Source organism: Mercurialis annua, linkage group LG6 (genome assembly GCF_937616625.2).
Source record: "Mercurialis annua linkage group LG6, ddMerAnnu1.2, whole genome shotgun sequence".
NCBI classification, from domain to species: domain Eukaryota; kingdom Viridiplantae; phylum Streptophyta; class Magnoliopsida; order Malpighiales; family Euphorbiaceae; genus Mercurialis; species Mercurialis annua.
In genome coordinates this window covers 41,506,808-41,521,516 of record NC_065575.1, presented here as the reverse complement: position 1 = coordinate 41,521,516, position 14,709 = coordinate 41,506,808, and the positions used below count along the sequence as shown (strand labels likewise).

At 33.9% G+C, this 14,709-nt stretch overlaps 2 protein-coding genes and 2 non-coding genes across 4 annotated transcripts; 2 read left to right on the top strand and 2 right to left on the bottom strand.

Annotated features, from left to right (window-relative positions):
- The first annotated feature begins 1,699 nt into the window (after positions 1-1,699).
- LOC126686169 (EID1-like F-box protein 3) lies at positions 1,700-2,988 on the top strand. The gene has a single exon (XM_050380206.2). It carries the CDS (start codon positions 1,874-1,876, stop codon positions 2,666-2,668), a length of 795 nt encoding a protein of 264 aa, XP_050236163.1. The 5' UTR covers positions 1,700-1,873; the 3' UTR covers positions 2,669-2,988.
- Positions 2,989-3,577: 589 nt separating this feature from the next.
- Positions 3,578-9,755, top strand: LOC126686024 (CSC1-like protein At4g02900). Its single transcript, XM_050380034.2, has 13 exons — positions 3,578-3,744; positions 3,990-4,333; positions 4,631-4,780; positions 5,057-5,192; positions 5,505-5,606; positions 5,859-5,978; positions 6,092-6,172; positions 6,402-6,742; positions 7,109-7,354; positions 7,503-7,827; positions 7,929-8,162; positions 8,695-8,875; positions 9,374-9,755. The coding sequence occupies exons 2-13, from the start codon at positions 4,020-4,022 to the stop codon at positions 9,415-9,417; spliced, it is 2,274 nt and encodes a 757-aa protein (XP_050235991.1). The 5' UTR covers positions 3,578-3,744; positions 3,990-4,019; the 3' UTR covers positions 9,418-9,755.
- Positions 9,756-10,983: 1,228 nt separating this feature from the next.
- Positions 10,984-11,068, bottom strand: LOC126654221 (small nucleolar RNA snoR114). Its single transcript, XR_007632475.1, has one exon. It is a non-coding gene; the product is annotated as a small nucleolar RNA snoR114 (small nucleolar RNA).
- Positions 11,069-11,077: 9 nt separating this feature from the next.
- On the bottom strand, positions 11,078-11,148 carry TRNAG-GCC (transfer RNA glycine (anticodon GCC)). The gene has a single exon. It is a non-coding gene; the product is annotated as a tRNA-Gly (tRNA).
- Between the last annotated feature and the right edge of the window lie 3,561 nt (positions 11,149-14,709).

The following is a 14,709-nucleotide window of genomic DNA, read 5'->3' as shown; positions in this document are numbered from 1 at the left end:
ATATTTTAAAAATATTTTTATTGAATATGCTCTAAATTGTGCTATTTTTACTACAAAAATGATAAAATATTGAAAATAATATTTATTTTAAATTTTAACTTCAATATAAAATAATAAATTTCAATGCAAAATGTTATCGATGATAATTTTGTAATTAATTTAATGCATGATGATTTGGCATATGCTGAATTTAGTACTGAAATTGACACTAAACTTAACCTATGTCAAGTTTTAGCATTATTGTGTTGATTTAGCAGTGTAATTAACCCGTGCCAGACCTACAACATACCTATTCAAACCATGATATCTCAATTGTGAGGTTAATACTATATAAGATGTCATTTTAAATGCTTTTATTTATTTGAACAATTTTTATTTTAAAAATGCAATTTTTTTAGATGCAAAACATTTATTTAATAAAATTTTGGTATCAACTTAGTTAATTAATCTATTAATTAAGTTTGTTCGAATTTGATTTTACATGTTGTATTTAGTGTTTCAAATCAAATTAAACTCGTTGGTTCATTTAATTTGAGCATGAAATAAAAGTCAATATGATTTGCTTCATCTATATGTAAAATTGAATACTTATTGAAATCGCTCTAAAAAAAATCATAAGATCAAATGAATTCAAAAAAATTGTCAATTTTATATATTTAATCATATTTTTGGATAAACTATAAAAGTCCATTTACAAAGTATAATTTATTTTATTGCTATAAGAGAGTCTAATATATAATACATAAATAAATAATAATATTTTTTAATAGATGGAGAGGGGAAGCGTTTGTAAAAAAAATGAAACCACGACCTTAATAGTTTACTACATCTATATTATTATATGTATATATATTTTTTGATAAATGGAAAGAGGGGGCGCTCGTAAGAAAAAATGACTTTAGCAGAATGCTGCTCAGCGCTTATGCTATTTTCTATCTGAACTATTACACATTGGTGTATATATATGCCGTATAAAATAATAAATAAAATTATTTTTATTTAAGTGATGTGACATATTATTAAATGGAATAAACCATAAATTAGTGGCCACATTTATTCAGCCTGAGTTTAATTTTAAAATTACTGATGATATTCACAAACGTTTGACATAGTAATATGAGGATTTAAACCTAGAAAATAAATAATTTAAAATAAAAATGAAAATATCCAGAACAAATTATAATAATTTTTAATCCCACAATTATCAATAATCGAGTTTATTGGAGCAAATAAATATTTATAGTCAGCTAATTCTAGTCATTTACCGATGCTTTTATATTATTATAAATTAAATATTAATAAAATTAAATGATAAAACTTTTTGACTGTAACATAAATAATCAGTTTTCTTTGAGTTAATTAAAGTTACGAACATGAACATTTCTTTGGGACAAAATGAATGACAATTAAAATAAAATGTTTTAGGATGAATCCTAGCACATTTTATCCTAATATTTCTGTTTAAATTGACCTGTGAGACCTGATTTTATCTGCTTTCCCTAATCATACCGCAATTACACGCTGGCATAAAACAACAAACGACATTTATAGCACGACACACCTCCCAAAGACGCCACGTCAAACCCGCAGATATTTTATTGATATATTTTCACAATTTCATCGGGAGACGACACGTGTTCTCCTGCTGCCATTCAAAAAATCAATCACTGACGTTACTCCTCGATTCTCCATCATAAAATCTACGCAGTAGCATAACACCACGCGTCCTTTGTCTGACATTAACAAGCCGCGTGTCCGTCACCAATAACAGAAATCTGAACTGTTGATTCACCTTTCTTTGAGTGAACGACACGCGTCAAGTTGTCGTGTCATATAAATTACAGACCACCGTGATTAGTGCATTGTTGCAAAAATGAGCACGAGCAAGAAACTCAAAACGACATCGAATCAGTCACCTGACTCGTCCGAGTCAGGAATACTCAACGAGCGAATACTCGTTTTAGTCTTCGAGTTCATAAAATGGGACCTCCACACACTCTGCTCTATAGCTTCCGTCAACGGAAAACTCAGAGCGGTGGCCAAACGCTTGCTATGGAGAGAGCTCTGCGTGTATCGCGCGCCGCGCATGTTAGCCTCATTAACAAACGGTGCGCCGAATACTCCACTATGCGACAGCTGGAAGGCACTCGCAAAGCTCATGTTCTACTGCTGCGGCTGCGAGTCAACTCGGAATTTCAAAGTGAGTCGACCTGCAGCTGGTCATTTCGTGAAAACCTCCCGGTTTTCTAAAACGTCCGGTCAAAGCTTTCTGAGTACGAAATGTAGAGGCGATTTGCTGTACGTGAGCGATCCGTGTGAGCATCCAGCTGGAAAAAATGAGGATGATATTGGAATATACAGAGGGGTATTTAAGGGATTTATGAAATCAAGAACCAGAGCTTGTTTGATCAGACGGCAGGTGGAGTTGGAGAAGAAGATGAGGTGTCCTTACTGTGGATTTCGTGTTTGGAGTATGACATCGGCTCAGCTTATTCCTAAAACTGCGGCTAGACGGCTTGGCTCGCGCGAAGATGGGGTGGAGTATTTCGTGTGTTTAAATGGACATCTGTACGGGACTTGCTGGCTTGTGCCGTTATCGTCGGATGAAGGAGGTGCAGATTTTGACGTTGATGATGACTCTGGTGATGATCACGATACAGATCGATGATCATGATTATGATGACGATTATAATCTAACGGCTGGAGATGGGAGTTTGAGCTCCCTCGCTTCTAACAGATTGTGCTGGTTGTGAAGCTGACTTGGATTTTGGTCTTGGCTTAATTATTTAAAAATCACCCACCTTGTAATTTTTTTTCATTTATACCATGACCTAGGAAAATTTTCAATTGTACCCTATTTTTAATTTTTATGTTTCATCTCTACCCTAATGAGTTGAATTGACATATTTTCTTTTAAAAATAAGTTTAAATTAGTCCTTCATTTTTAACCTATATTCTAATAAAACGTTAATGTTAATCATTTATGTATCTTGTTTTTAATATTTTCATCTTTAAATTATTTAAATTATCAAAAAAATTACTCTTGGGGTACAAACGAAACATAAAAATCGAAAATAGGGTACAAATGAAAATTTTCCTAGGTCGTGGTATAAATGAAAAAAAGTTACAAGGTGAGTGGTTTTTAAGTAATTAGGCCTTTGGTCTTTTATTTTTGTTTTGTATACAGTGAGAGAAAAATCAGGTGTGGGTGAGATGTATACTACTGTGATAGGACCTGTTTTTCTAGTAATTTGTGGTTATAAAGTGACATTACCAGCTATATATTCTGATCTTTTTCAATTTTATTATATAATTATAATTTTAGATGATTTTTTAATTTTAATATTACTAAAATAAACAAATTATTATCTATTATAATTGAATATTAAAAGCATACAAAACAGATCAGACGGCTGTGTTGTTAACAATCCAATGCTTATTGCTTGGCAATTAACGACAGTCGATGGAGCAAACGACGAAGAAAAGGGCAGAAATGAGAATAACAATAGATTCAAATATTTGTCATACATACCGACCGTTACAATGCAAAAAAAGACCGGCTCCGTGCTTTTTGCCGCCATATTCATGTGTTGGCATTTCGTTCTCCCATTGATAATCAATTACATATTAACAATAAATTTGGAATTAAGAACCCTAATTATTTTCGTGACTAGAAGCAATCAACAATCAAATTTTCACTGAATTTTCTTCACCATATTCAATTTCTGATGCAGCTACCTTCAGGTACTCTTTTTTGTTTTATACTTGGATAATCTCTTTGTTCCTCATTTGGTCACCTTGAAGTTTCTGTTTGATTCTCGAGAATTAAAAGTTACCAATGTTATTGCCTTTATTTATTAAATTTATTAGTAATCTTTTTAATCCAATTATAATTGTTGTTTGTTGAGATTTGGTAAGAAAAAACCAATTGAGTGTCAATGTAAATTATATGATCTAATTTAAGATGTTGTTTTCCACTTAAATTGTAGATTATCAGTAGTTGATCTTCAAGGGAAAAAATGGCAACTCTTCAAGATATTGGTTACTCAGCAGCTGTTAATCTTCTATCTGCAATTGTATTTCTTCTTGCTTTTGCTATTTTACGTCTTCAACCCCTTAATGACAGAGTTTACTTTCCTAAATGGTATCTTAAGGGGATTAGAGCTAGCCCAACACGTTCTAGGGCATTTGTAACTAAGTTTATCAACTTGGATTTCAAAACATATATAAGGTTTTTGAATTGGATGCCTGCTGCATTGCGAATGCCCGAACCTGAGCTCATTGATCATGCAGGCCTTGATGCTGTAGTCTATATTCGGATTTACCTTCTCGGGTATGTTTCGTCCTTAATTTTCCCTTGCTTATTGAAACATTACTATATGCATTCATCTATTTGTTGTCCACGTAGCGATAATATCAAATTTTAATGGTTGGTCTTTGCTTACAGTGTGTAATGAGTGATATGGTTAGTCATGAACTTGTTCGTAATTTATAGCATCGATATCAAACACAATGTCAAATTTATAGGAATGACATATTTACAAGTGCAAATTCCTTAACTAATAAGCGGATTATGTAAGTTTGCTGATTTCCGGGCTGAATCATCTAATTTGAGTACTCTAATTTGCAGATTGAAAGTGTTTGTACCAATAACTATACTTGCTTTTGGGGTACTGGTGCCTGTCAATTGGACTGGAGAGACACTAGAGCATATCAAAGATCTGACTTTTAGTGATATTGACAAATTGTCAATATCAAATATTCCACCTGGATCCAAAAGGTACGAAATAGTTTGCTAACGATTTCCTCTGTTCTTTTCCCCTGTTGACGCAACTTGTTCGCTTGCCATTTTGGTACTATTAACACACTTCCAATGGGATTGAATTTTGGAAACAAAAATGAGTTTGCATCAAGAGAGAGAATTATACCAACAGGATTGTTTCGTTTTGTATTGTTTGTAAGAATACGTTAGGACAGTTTTTTAAGTAAATCTCACTTTGCAAACCTATAGCTCTTTGTTCTGTCAACTAATAGATCCATATTATTCCTTTTCAAGGTTCTGGGCGCATGTTGTAATGTCATATGTCTTCACATTTTGGACTTTCTATGTAGTCTATAAAGAGTACAAGAAAATAGCTCATATGCGCTTGCAATTTCTAGCATCTGAAAGCCGTCGTCCTGACCAATTCACAGTGAGTTTCTCTCATATGTTTAAAAGCTATCAGATGTTTGTTTCTTCATTGCTTATATCCTTACTGTTTCCACTTTCACTTTGCATGCATTATACATGCAAGATATGATATGACACAAATTGAGAAGAAAAATTTACCAGTTGACTGTTTAGAAATTTTATTATCCAACATTAATATGTTATTACTTGGATTTCTTTTTCTATTCTTTTTTGAACCTTCTTTCCTGTAAAAATGTCTATTTGCAGTCAGCAATGTTTGTTAAATCATAAAGTTGATCTCATCTTGCTGTTTCAATCTACTGTTTTTCTGCAGGTTCTAGTGAGGAATGTTCCTCCAGATCCTGATGAATCAGTCACTGAGCATGTTGAACATTTCTTTTGTGTAAATCATCCTGACTATTATCTTACTCATCAGGTATTAAAATTCAACAATCTGTGGCAATCACAATTGTTCGAGTGGTAGAAATAGTAGCATATACTGCAGAAAATCCTAAAACAAATTTGAAAAAAATGACCTCAGGATGAAGGTAAAATGATTAATAATTGGTGAAGTTTTCTAGCTTTTGAGGACTGCTTAGGAAGCACCACTACATCAGCTTTTTGTCTCTAATTTAACTTTCTGCAACTAAGTTTTACTGATTTATTGGGTATTTGTATTAATCATTAGGTGGTATACAATGCAAATAAACTTGCAAGCTTGGTTGCAAAGAAGAAGAGTTTGCATAATTGGTTGGTTTATTACCAGAACAAGTACGAGAGAAATCCTTCGGTGAAGCCTACCAGAAAGGTGTTCTTCTAGTAAATTATTTGTCCATGTGTGCTCAACAATTCTCTCTTAATGGGACATTTCAATAGAACATTTGTGGTGTTTTAATCATGGCATGTATGCTTTGTCTATAGACAGGTTTCTGGGGTCTCTGGGGGACTAAAGTGGATGCAATTGACCACTATTCATCTGAGATTGTAAAGCTCAGCGAAGAAGTGAGTATTAGAAATGAATTTGGTATGTTAAGGTACTTAAATTTTTTGCTTTCACTGAGGTGTAAATTAGCTAACATAGGAAAACAAATCGTCTTTCAATATGTAAGATAAACAAAAGAAGCATGGTAAGTACATGTAATTACTGCTGTTTTATTTTTTAGAAGAGAATTCGAGGGAGGTAAAGCCATGCTTTCTTTATTTTCTGCTAATGTATGACACTCTAGTGCAGGAAGAAAAGGAAAGAGAAAGGGTGTTGAGCGATCCTAAGGCAGTAATTCCAGCAGCATTTGTTTCATTCAAATCCCGATGGGGAGCAGCTGTCTGTGCTCAAACTCAGCAATCTAGTAATCCAACAATTTGGTTGGCAGAGAGGGCTCCCGAGCCCCGTGATGTTTATTGGGATAATCTTGCGATACCATATGTTTCACTCACCGTACGAAGACTACTCATGGCAGTTGCCATTTTTTTCCTGATCTTCTTTTTCATGATTCCTATAGCATTTGTTCAGTCTCTAGCCAGCATTGAGGGAATAGAGAAGGTTCTTCCTTTCTTGAAACCTTTAATTGAAATGTAAGTTGTTCTTTCCTTTTTGTTTTAGTTTCTTTCTAAACGCTAGTTTTTGCACTCTGACTTGGATGGCAGGCAACCGGTTTGCTGAAAATATTCATATCCCATCCATCTATTCTCCTTGCCAACTGATTTTTCAGAAAAATTTGTTGCATCACCAAATAAGGATAGATTGAAATGCAACATATTTCAACTGAAAAGTTGCTGACATTTGATGATACAACACATTTCATGATTGGAAAATTATATTGTTAACTAACTTTTTGAAAATAAGTTTTTGATGGCCCTTTGTTCGTTAACTTTTTGATGATCGGAAAAGTGCCAAGTATCTTATGGTCAAATTTTGCAATTCTGAATATTTTGTTGCAGGGAAAATGTCAAGTCTTTAATTCAAGGAATCCTTCCAGGCATAGCTCTGAAGATATTTCTTATTATACTTCCAACAATTCTTATGTTCATGTCCAAAATAGAAGGATTTACATCACTTTCATCTTTAGATAGGCGATCAGCTGGAAAGTACCATTTGTTTCTTCTTTTTAATGTGTTTATCGGCAGCATTGTTACCGGAACTGCAATGGATCAGCTCAAAACTTTCCTTAACCAGTCCGCGACTGAGTATGTTCATCCCACAATCCTCTTGTCCTTTCGTTGAGAGAATTTTAAATGTGTTTTAGTTTCAGTTACGTGCTTTGAGTATTTTTTTCTGAAGAGCAGGATTCAGACATTAATATTTTCTAATAACAGTAATTGTTTTTCTCCTCAGGATTCCGAAAACCATTGGCGTGTCAATCCCTCTAAAAGCCACCTTCTTCATTACTTACATAATGGTTGATGGCTGGGCTGGAATTGCTGCAGAGATCCTTAGATTGGTGCCGTTAGTGATGTTCCATTTGAAAAATACATTTCTGGTTAAGACAGAACAAGACAGGGATCAAGCAATGGATCCTGGTTGTGTGGACTTTGCAACATCTGAACCCCGGATACAATTTTATTTTTTGCTCGGACTTGTTTACGCTGCTGTCACACCATTACTTCTTCCCTTCATCGTCGTCTTCTTTGCTTTTTCCTATATGGTGTTTCGTCATCAGGTATGGCAGCTTATGGAAATGAATTGCTCTTTTATTAAATGCTCATTAAAAGTAACTTAATGTTTGGGATTTGCTAATGGTTAAATTCATCTTACTGCAAGATTATAAATGTATATAACCAAAAATATGAGAGCGGAGCAGCATTCTGGCCAGATGTGCAACGGCGATTGATAATTGGTTTAATAATAGCTCAGCTCCTTTTGTTGGGACTGCTGAGCACGAAGGATGCCGAAGAATTAACACCTGTGCTTATTGCACTGCCTATTCTCACAATTTGGTTCCACATCTTCTGCAAGGGACGTTTTGAATCTGCATTTGTAAAATTCCCATTACAGGTTGGTAATTTTAGTAAGTACATTGTCATTATATACTGCTTATTCTGGTAAAGAGAGAGGCTATGTGACCCGAAAACTTATGGAGTTATACATTTCGGCATACTCAAATACATCGGAAACTCTAAATTTATAATCTATTATTATAAGAATATTATGTTTGGCCATTTCTTGTTTCAGTGTTTTTGTTTCTGTCCTCGTCCTGCTGCATAGGGATAACTATAACTTTACTTGACTCGACATCACATGCTAACAAATTTGAGATTCTGCCTGCTTATGCATAATGAAGCTGACAAATGTTGCACGAAAAAAAAGGTTGAAATGTGGAATCGCTGAAATGAGAAACCATATTCATGTAAGAATTAGATTATATACATAAAATTTCGGAGTTTCATTAACGCTCCCGGAAATGAAATTGAAACGCCCAAACGTAGGACTGGACATGTTTCCGTGTAACATAGAAGCTGCCATAAAGAGTTTATGTGAATGCTTGTGGGTGTGGTTGATGATGATCCATCTAACATTGTTGTTGCAGGATGCTATGGTGAGAGATACACTTGAACGAGCCACCGATCCGACGTTGAATTTACGAATATATCTGCATGATGCATACATACACCCAGTTTTCAAGGGTGACGAATGGGAGAGACCGCAAGTAATATGTGAAGAGGAAAACAGTCCACTGGTTGCAACAACAAGATATTCTCATAAAACTAGTAAATATAACTCTGATGCCAGTTCTGGAGACGGTTCATAAAATTACACAAGCTAGCTATTTTTTTATAAAATGTGCTATTGATCCCCGCAAGATCAATTTTGAAGCAGATATAGAAGCTTTAACTCTCACACAAAATACCATAAATACTGTAAATTTGTATTTTTTTTATATTATTGGCTACATATTCTTCTCTAATTAATAATAGAAACTTACTTTTTTTAAAGACAACCAAAATAAAAAATGACATACATTATAGATTCATATCAATTTGGTGGAAAATTATTGTTCTGCCAATTTTCTATATTAATACCAATTTATTATATTGTATGGAAATGAAAATAGTTAGTGTTTCAAATTATGTAGGTTGCATTTAGAATTTTTTATGCATGTTTTTTTTCTTATTAGTCTTTATTAATTTATTTGTAATTTTTTTTTGATAATTGTAATTTTAATATTTTATTTCATGTGTATTAATTTTCGTATTTTTTTGATACAGCTAAAAAATCGGGCCATAACTTGAGCTACAAGTGTCGGAATTGAATGATTTCAAAACTCACCGATAGCTCTATAATTTTTGTGAAGGAATGAAGATCAGAATGTGGGCACAACATGATATTGGAGGAACAATGAGAGTTATAAAGTACACAAGGAATTTTTTCAGATTTTCAAGAGAGGCTGAGCTGAGATTATTAAAGAATGTACATGAACATCAAGTGAGGTTGAAGATTGAAAAACGTTTCATGAAAATGAATTTTCGGCAAATAATTATCTATGGTCCCTATTTTTTGGGTTTTGATCACCAAAATCCTTGAATTGTAATTTCGGTACACAAACTTTCTGATCTTTGATTTCAAATTAATAAAACTTCTTCATGCTCATTTGTTGTCTAACACGGTTAGATTCATGGCACTTGATAATAATAATAAAAAAAATACACTATCTATCACCTAATACTGTCATAAAATAAATCCTAAATGTTTTAAATATTCTAAAATCCTAACCATAATACTCCTAAATGTCTTAAAAATAGAGTTATTTCCCTATTTGACAGTATTTTTCTATTTGTGTCAAATTTTATATAATTTTCATGTTGTGTGTTTTCAAAAGATCAAAAATTTGCCAACAACATTAAACTAACCAGTTGGTTGCCATTTTGGCAAACAATGTGTTTATTATATTTTTGATTTTTTATTCAGTCTCATGTGACTTTCACTGAGCAAAAGACTCCCAATACAGTGAATTTTAATAGGGTTAATCACCAAAAAAACCCTCACCTTTTAACCCCTTTTCAAATGCACCCTGACGTTGCAATTTTGTCAGTTGCACCCTAATTCACACCTTTGGTTTTCAATTCCACCCTCAAGTATTAAATTGATCTCTTTTTCATTTGAAAAAAGTTAAAATAAGTCATCTATTTTTAACTTTTTTATGTGGAAAAGAGTTCAAACGAGTACTTTATAAGGGTTTTTATGAATTTTTTTTGAGTGAAAAAAGTCCAATTTGATTTTGAGGGTGGAATGGAAACCCAAAGGTGCGAATTAGGGTGCAACTGACAAAATTGCAACGTCAGGGTGCAACTGGGGCTAAAAGGTGAGGGTTTTTTTAGTGATTAAGCCATTTTAATAAATGAATAAATTTTAGTATTTTTGAATATTTTTAATTCTAATAAAAGCTTTAAGTTTCGCTAAAAAATTTTGGTCCACAAATTCTATATCAGCAATTTTAGCGATTAATAGTATGTATTCAGTCTCACGCTATCAGAAAACTAATCCAATACAGTAAGTTTTGATAAATTAATAATATTCTTTTGACTATTCGAAATTCTAACTAAACCCTTACATAATCTATTATCTCAGCTAAAATTTCATGGTCCATAAATTCTCTGTGGGCATAATTTGGAACAACTATTGAATCAATTGATACAAATCGACTAAAATTGGTAATAATGTTATAGTTTTGTGATTTATTAGACCTAATAAAAACTACTCGCTGGAAATTGCTAATTAGATCCTTAAACTAAATAATCACAATCATATAAATTGTATAAAATATTACTCCCTTGTATTTATGTGGGTTAAAAAGAAAAAATGAAAAAGAAAAAAAAAAGAGCTCAGGAGCGCCTAATGTCATCATGGAATCAGATGAATGATGGGACCCAACCCATCAGAAAGCGCAATTATCGTCACTGCCCCAAATTGAATGCACCAGCCGGGAATCGAACCCGGGTCTGTACCGTGGCAGGGTACTATTCTACCACTAGACCACTGGTGCTTCTTGTCTAATGGTAATTGGTTTAGCTTTTACTATATCCAAATACAAATGACTCACATCTTCCTATTTTTATTTTATTTTCATGTCATTATTTGTTTATTTTTTCGGGACTGAAAATAAATATTCTTATAACTAGAGCAATTAAAAAAGAACAAGTATGAGTATGTTGTAGAATATGGAAGATTGCGGATAAAAAGACGGCCACCAGCAACAATTTCATCATTTTATGTTAGATGAAGGATTCAGCGTTGAGATTTTCACCATCAGTATCCGGAGAAGGAGCTTTCGTTTCAACCTCCAGTTACCCTTGATATAAAATAAATCTGCGTATGCAAGCCAATCAAATGAACAACATTTCACATTAACCAGAAAAAAGTGCAACAACCAACAAGGGAAAGTCAAATAAGAAACACAACCACACTTACCCGCTTCATAACATCAACCAAGGGGCAATAACGTTTTGTAGAACTGGGAAAGCACAATAACAAACATCCTAAACAAAACACATTAAGAGCCAAATTTATGGGGAATCTATTTGACCCCAGCTTGGAGGGTCCCAGCAAAGACTATGGGGAATCCATTCGACCTCAGCTTGGAGGCGCCCATTTGTAGGCCTAAGCTTGGACTCGTACATGATCTTAGCCTCGGCCCGTGCCTGCTCGGCCGGAATGAAGAAAGTGTTGGCACTGAGAACAACAGGGTTGCCATCTTGATCAACCAGCCCATCGACTACAATGACCAGAGAGGCATGAGGTGGACAGGCCACAAGTGACCTCTTCAGCAAAATGGTCCCATCTGCATCCACCTCCGTCATTTCGCCGGAGATGATAAGGGGGATTCGGTGGGCGAAACAGCAAGGGCGAGCATAGATGGAACCAGAGACGGAGACGATGTGCCGGGGATTCTTGACTCGAATCTTAATCCGGGCCACTAGTCCAGGCCGCACAACAACATACTGTGCATAGATTTGCAACGGAGAAACATTGGGGTGACGAACGGACCTCTTGTCACCCGGGTCAGCTCGGCTCTCCAGAAGACGGTTTTGAAAACATGGAAAATCTAGCCAATCATTTAGAATCAGGAAAAAGCCTCTGGTAACTTGGTTATCACGACCAAATAATTGAGCATCCTCATAACAGTAAACAGCAGGGTCGATACCATGCAATATAGGGCGATCATTTAGAGTGAGAGCAACGCCAATCCTCGAGTTGCTATCACACGTGTAGAGTCGGCTGCTATTGGGACCGTAGAGGGGGAGCGTGTATGTACCTTCATCTTCACCGGACAATTCAGCATCTATGACCCAGCGGATGGCAGGGTCCTCCCAGATGAAAACTACACCTTTTAGTCTACCTTTCAAAGGGAAATCCTCGGCCTCTCCTTTTGTTCGCCTCGGGATTATTGAGTACAAATCCAAGAGATATTCCGTAGGCCATGCCGGATGTTCATGAGCAACTTTACATATTTTTTTCTCATCGCATTTTCTTTCTTCCCTCGTCTTAAACAAACCCATATTCTGTATATAATCGACACACCTTGGAAATAGATATTCAGCAGAATTTGGATCGGGATCTTGTGCTGCGCAAAAAGAGTTTGGAAGGCTATGAATTAAGTCGCTGCTGAGCCTTTCAACTTCAGCTTCATATTCCAGACGTTGAGATTCGATTTCCATGCTTGCTTCTGATTTTTTTTTTCAGAAAACCTAACCCTAATTTCTTTCTTACAATCTTGATTCGCTTGAACACTAATTGTATTTGTACGTGATTTTTTAAACTAATTTACAACGAATACGGAAACCTTTTTCCAACTCAAAAACTTGCAATTTACACTGAGGAACAGATCTAGTGGTGATGACCGGAAATTTTCCGGTCATCTTCGAATCGGAGAAGATGACCGGAAAATTTCCCGGCGGCGGCGTGGTGGTGGCTGTGGTGGCGGTTCGGGTGAAAGTGGTTTGGTTGGATGTAATTGGGTTGATTTGATTGGGTTGGGTGTTTTAGGGGTATTTTAGGTGTTTTAATTTTTTAGGGTAGTTTGGTGACGTGGCAGCTGACGTGGCGCCACTATTTATTTATTTATTTATTTGAAAAAAAGTCAGTTGACCAGGAAAAACGGCGCCAGGGGTATTTTGGTCATATTTCGTCCAAAAGGGGTTTAGTGAGCGCCGCCACAAAGATCAGGGGGTTTAGCGCCCGTTTTTAAACATCAGGGGGTTTAGCGCCCGTACCTTTAAAGTTGAGGTGCCATGGGTGATTATTAGCCCATTTATTGGCTCAATATGATTTATTATTATTATTAAGGATAATGTGAAATCTTCTTTTCTTTTTTTTGTCAAAGGTTAAAACTTTCATTGATGAGAATGAAAATTACATAGATGAATAGTTCTTCAACAAATTAAAAGAACTATTCTAAAATAATGATGAGAACTGTTGATACAGTCATCGATTAGGACTTTTTCGCCCATTAAAAGGTTACCCAAAACATAAATGGTTCTAATTGAAAATACGATCTTGAAACCGCTTGATTCTTAAAGTTTCAAACTTTTCAAGTCTTCATCTTCAATAGATTCATAAGTTATCTCCCAAGTTTTAGATCTACAACAACAGTTAAAAGTATATTCAATCAAAATAAAATTCATACAAACACCTTAATAAAGACTTATTGAAACGAAAAAAGTAGATCTGCGATTAATAGTAGCGGAGAGAAGATAATTTTCCGGTTAATCGGAAAAATCATCTTCTCCCACCCTTATGAAGATGAAGAAGAAAAAAGTTTTTTGGTTTTAGAGAGAAGGGAGAGTACTAATTTTTAGAGAGAGATAATGTGAATTCTTCATAAATATTTTAATATAGACTGCGGTTTACAACTGGCTATACTATGATCAGTAGATGTTGTTCTCTTAACTAAATATTTTGGATTATATTTTAATTTGGTAGTCGAATGTGTATTTAAATGATTCATTAATTAGTTATGAAGTCTATATTTGATATTTATAAGAGTAAAAACATTCATTTTTTAATTTGTTAGTCAAATGTATATTTAAACAACTCATTATATAGTTATGAAGTTCATGTCTAATACTTTTTCAGAAGAAAAAAAAATCATTCTTGTTTTTTTTTTTTAAATAACTATAGAACAAATATAATAATTATTCTATGTTATAAATGAAACTATCTTTTGAATAAAAAAAGGGAGTCCTACGATGAAAGGTGTTGAAATGTAAAAATAAGGTGTCAAAATAGTTATTACTAAATCGAAATATGTAATGAACAAAAACTTAAGGGCACAAATATACATTTAACCTATATTTTTTAGATTTTTAATTAAAACTAGTCCATATAACTAAGATTTAAATAAATTATTTTATAGTAGGAAAGTTTACTATCAAATAAATTTTATTTGACAATATCAAATATTTCATATATGTTTCGTATTAAAATATATGATTACTGTAATTATTTTACAAACAATCTATATTTTTATTTTTATCATAATTATTTATAATCTACAAATCCCTATACACTGTTTAAATTCCAATTTTATACTTTTATTAAGAAAAAT